Raw genomic sequence first — 5,491 nt, forward strand, 5'->3', positions numbered from 1 at the left:
CCCAACTCTACTCGACTCTACTCGACTCGACTCCACTCCACTCATCCCTACTTCACTGTACCATACTGTACTGTACTGTACTCTACTCCACTTTTCTCCACTCCACTCCACTCCACTCCTCTCCACTCCACTCCACTCCACTCCACTCCACTCCACTCCACTCCACTCTACTCTACTCTACTCTACTCTACTCTACTCCTCTGTACTCCACTCTACTCCACTCTACTCTACTCTGCTCTACTCTGCTCTGCTCTGCTCTGTTCTGCTCTGCTCTACTCTACTCTACTCTACTCTTATCTACTCTACTCTACTCTGCTCTACTCTGCAATACCCCGCTCTACTCCCACCACTTTACTCTACTCCACTCCACTCTACTGTACTGTACTCCTTTCTACTCCTCTCTACTCTATCCTACTCTACTCTAGTCTCCCCAACTCTACTTTACTTTACTTTACTTTACTCTACTCTACTCTACTCTATTCTACTCTACTCTACCCTACCCTACTCTAGTCTCCCCAACTCTACTCTACTCGACTCGACTCCACTCCACTCCACTCCACTCATCCCTACTTCACTGTACCGTACTGTACTGTACTGTACTCTACTCCACTTTTCTCCACTCCACTCCACTCCACTCCACTCCACTCCACTCCACTCCACTCCACTCCACTCCACTCTACTCCACTCTACTCTACTCTACTCCACTCCTCTCCACTCCACTCTACTCTACTCTACTCCTCTCTACTCCTCTCTACTCTACTCTATCTACTCTACTCTACTCTACTTCGTCTAAACTTACATGAAATGGGACTTTTGACCCGGACTTGACTTGATATCAAAACCCTAAGTTCCATTACAGTGCCATAAGAAGTGTCATAAAGATATAGCACTTTTGACATCTCATCAAGACCTACCAGCCTTCCAAGTTCCACGACAATCTATTCAAAGCATGTTGGTTACTTGTGCTAAAGCGACGGTCACAACCTGCCGTACGTGCTTCTGCGTGCTGTCTACTTTCAAAAACGTGGGCAATAGTAGGGCATCCGTGCGTGGTGAGGAACACCTCCGTACGGAATCCTACGGATTTGGGAGCACGCCGTAGAACTTTAAGTGCATGTAAAACTTTTTCTAGGTGTGGTCTGCGGATTTACCACCCGTGCGTGCAAGTACGTGCGACGCGCGTGCCCCGTACAGCCTATGAGCGTGCAACGTACGGACTCCGTGAGACTAACTTCACTATTCTCACGTGCAATTGCTCTACGGACAGCGCACGAAGCACGTGCGTGCAACGCACGGTGCTTGCGTCATGCGTGCTTACTCCTCACTTCCCAGTTGACCTGCTCAATGACCACGCAGAACACGCGTGCACCATACCAGGTGCTCCGCACGTGCGAGGCATGTGCAACGCACCTGATTTTCTACAGTATATAAAGAAGACTTGACCGGCGACTGCCAACTCGTCTCCAAGATGCCCAGGAAGGCTCAGCAGAAGACTACCAGACAAGACCCAAAGAAACGGGCCGCGGAAGACACCAGGGCGGCTAGTGATGATGAAGTTAACAGGAGGTGCACGCACTTACAACGTGCGAGTGAGTAAGGAAACCGTGCGTACGCCGCACGTGTAGGTACGGCCTGTCCGAGGCAACGTGGCAATCGCACAGAGATCGTACGTTGTAAGCACGTACAACTCACTTACCACTTGCGCAACGTACGATGCACGCAACCACTCACGGCCAGGCGTGTCGTGCAGACCACGTACGTACACCTTGCGCAGCCGTGCGAATGACGTACTCCCTCGGCCGGTCACCCTACGTTTTCAGAAAAAAACGTAGCAGACGTAGCTTCCCAAAAAACGTACGGACAAAAACACGCACGGCGGGTTGTGACCGTCGCTTTAATCACGTATATATATATATATATATATATATATATATATATATATATATATATATATATATATATATATATATATATATATATATATATATATATACAAATACACACGTGCAAACGCTGCTCAAAACATAACCTCCTGTCGAATGTAAAACATCATATCATTGCTTTATAACAGGATGGAGCTGAAGGTAATAATAAAAGGTGAAATAGTGAAGGGAGTCGCCGAGGTGTTCGTCTTTTTGGGCATGGATCCTACCATTTTCATCATCATGATTACGTATGTCCTCATGGGAAACGTGTTGACAGCAGAGAAGGTTTGTTTTGCTTGCTAGTTTGTTTATTTGCTTATCTGTCTTCTCAACATTAAATTGTATTAATAAAATGTAGATACTATAATCTTCCTTAAGTCAAATACATACGAATTAAGATACCTTTACCTTTTTTTATATATTAATGACAAACACTCAGAAGTTACAAGTTAAACCTGAATTTTTTTTACAATTTTAGAACGGCAAAACAAACCAAAAATGTATGAAATGAAGTTTACTGGCATTGCGTAGTGCAGTTTTGCCATTATTTGATACTCGCTACTCGCAACAGCCCGACCGGTCTACGGTTTGGAAATGTAACCCAAGGATTTGGCTGGAAGTAACCTCTACATTCCATACTGTAGTACAGTCCACATTTTTTTCTATAAGTTTTCTTAACGCAGGCTACTGATGAGAAGATGAAAAGACCCCGACAAGGTCTACAAGGTCTGCAACACTCCAAACCTTCACCAACAGTCATTATCATATTGTAAATAATCACCAACAGTTATTATAATATTGATTTGAATTAATTCATCCATTCATTCATTTGTATGCAAGGCGTTCGTGACGAAGATGTTTTTGGAGCTACTGGAGAAACCCATGAATGGCTTCCCAGAGGCTCTTGCTGAACTGGCAGAAGTCAGGATTTCAGTCAAGCGACTCCAGGTATGACAACGTAACGAAGACAGTAAAGATAAATACTAGAAAGGCATACGTTTGCTCGGAACAAATAGACTGGTCAGTGCATGTGCTCTTTAGTATGGAATGTTTTGATGTAGTTTCCAATACCCATACAGTGTTATTTGTAAAATATTCTCTAAACCACAACAAGAAGCCATAGGTGACAATTATCCGTGAAGTATTATATATTGCAACAAAAAGAAGTAGCCATTGGCGACAATTCTCTGTGAAGTGTGATAAATCGAACAAAGAAAAAGTGTTTAAACGCGCGTCGGCTCAGTCATCTTAAGACGCAACAACCAATCAGAGATGCGAAATGCCGACACGTGACGCGGGATTTGCATACAGTCTAAACAACGGGGAAGGGCGCGCGATGCCCGAAATATTTTTGCGTCAATATTCAGCGCCGTGTTTCAAGAAATTAATACCGGGAAACAATTCCTTGTCTTGTTTTGAACGCATACACATGCATTTACGCTAATGTAGTATGATTCAGGGTTACTTTTTTTTTTATCTGCCATGGCCAGATTATCTAAAGATGTGTGTATTGTGTGTACAATCTACAGAAAGAGAAATGTATATCAGGTCCGATCATCCGATTTTCACGTTTCGGTTTTTTGGACTCGGTTCATGAACGTATTTTGGTTTGGCTCCTGGAATGTGCTCCCGGGACTGTCTACAGGGAACACTCGCACATTCGCGGTGTATCAGGACAGCGCGACTGGTCGGCATTAGCGCAGTCCCTGCAATTAGTAACAGTTGCACATCAATCCGGCCGAAAGCATGATTGTGTAACACAGACTACTTCTTCATATACCGGCTCATACTACAAGACGCCTTTACAACTAGCAAATCATAAAATTACCCGATCTACTAGTATGTGCGGTTTACCAGCCCCAGACCACATCCGACCACGAGGCAGAACACATTGATGGGTTGCTCAAAAATATTGTCCATGTTTACAAAGAAGCGGCCAGCATGCTCGTTGCTAGGACGACCGGCCAGTTGCTACGTGACTAAATACACGCCGCCACTAGGTCGCCACACCCGACCAGTTTGAAATCGATAGGATTACGTCATCGGCATTAACATTTCCTAATGTTGACCTCTGACCACCCCACATTTCCGTCCCCATCAGCCCCGCCGCGACTTACTACCGGTGACATAAACGGACGACAACATTTCAACGACATGGGGATGTTTAAAAAATAACCATTTACTCCAATATCAAAACAGCTACGGTAAAAATAAAAAGACGTGCATCATCCCGGACATAATGTCACACCACATGCGAAATTACACAGAAATGCGACGTACGGAAGAATGCGTTTTGACTGCGAACATCTTCCAAAAAAACTTGCCATCTCTTAACCATGGGCAAAAACATCTGGAACCACTTGTCAAAACCACCCCGTATCTGCATGAAGTTACACCCCCCACTGCTATTCCAGACAACGCGTTTTTCTGGACCATTCCAATTCGCCTCGTAATTTTAGGGGTGCGTCTGCAATATTACATTGACCGCGAAAGCAGCAACGGCAAAAATACACATTCTTGCATCAACACGGGCATTCCCGCAGACGGCGTATAAAATTGCGTGCCGATTACACAAAGAGAACCCAGTGTTTTGACTGCGAACACGAAAAATCAGCCGATCACAACACTCCGTCCGGAGGTCGTGACCTCCTTCACGGAGTAATAAAGTGCTTCTAGTACAAAGTGTGTTCGAAGCCCCTATGTAGTAATTAATCTCCCCATGTAGTAGAAGTACCTCAGTCAACCTAGGACCCCAGGCGTATATTTTTATGTGCTATTTGAAAATTTTTGATTCGACAAACAATTCCTCCCGTGACTTTGTCAATAAACCTCTTTTTCAAGTTCTGCTATTTTTTTATATTGGCATAAATTTGTAAAAATAACAACGGGTAATAACAAAGTCTGATGAAAGACCGGCTGAGGTCCAAACGGACCCCAGCCATATGTGTACTTTCCTACACATGAAATTCTGTTCGGATGTCCTCAATATGTCTTCAAGGAACATAGCTTCTACTTTACTAGAGGGATGTTCTATGTCTGTGAGTTTTGAGTTGCATATTTGTCTTTAGGCAAAGGAATGGATAGTGACGTTAAAGCATGATATACTACACAGCACAACAAAACAAATTAAGATGCTACAAAATAAAAATTGCATTAGGCACAGGATTACTTAAATCCAGTTTGATACCATCAATTTTCTGTGCAAAAAATACCAGGCAATTGTTTTTCGATTTTGATGTGTACTTTTTGGCTAATTACACGTGAAGAACTTGCTTTAGTTTACAACCTAATTCTGCACTTCCTTTTTGTAGACTTTTCTTGCACTAGATGAGTACCAGCCTCCAAATCCTGTCATTGATGAATCTAGCGAAGACGTGTGCAAATTGAGTCCTTCTTCAAGTGAGGTGGTGGGCCCGAAGGGAGTCACCATGGACCTCAACACTGCAACATGGAAGACGGTTAGTCAGGATTAATAAATGTACGAAATTAGAAAGTAAAATCCCTAATATTTGGACAGTATTTTTGTCAGGTTATTGCTTAAATCAAATTATGCACATTAGCTCCTT

General features: G+C 43.5%; 1 protein-coding gene across 1 annotated transcript in view; it reads left to right on the top strand.

Annotated features, from left to right (window-relative positions):
* Window positions 1-2,072: 2,072 nt before the first annotated feature.
* The window catches only part of LOC109464160, a 3,902-nt gene continuing 483 nt past the window's right edge, over window positions 2,073-5,491 (top strand). The window contains exons 1-3 of the mRNA XM_019761098.1: window positions 2,073-2,210; window positions 2,766-2,873; window positions 5,237-5,383. Of these exons, the coding sequence (XP_019616657.1) occupies window positions 2,073-2,210; window positions 2,766-2,873; window positions 5,237-5,383 (393 nt within the window). The remainder of the gene's footprint in view (window positions 2,211-2,765; window positions 2,874-5,236; window positions 5,384-5,491) is intronic.

The sequence above is a fragment of the Branchiostoma belcheri genome, unplaced genomic scaffold (assembly GCF_001625305.1).
Source record: "Branchiostoma belcheri isolate BF01 breed outbred unplaced genomic scaffold, Haploidv18h27 scaffold133, whole genome shotgun sequence".
Taxonomy (NCBI): domain Eukaryota; kingdom Metazoa; phylum Chordata; class Leptocardii; order Amphioxiformes; family Branchiostomatidae; genus Branchiostoma; species Branchiostoma belcheri.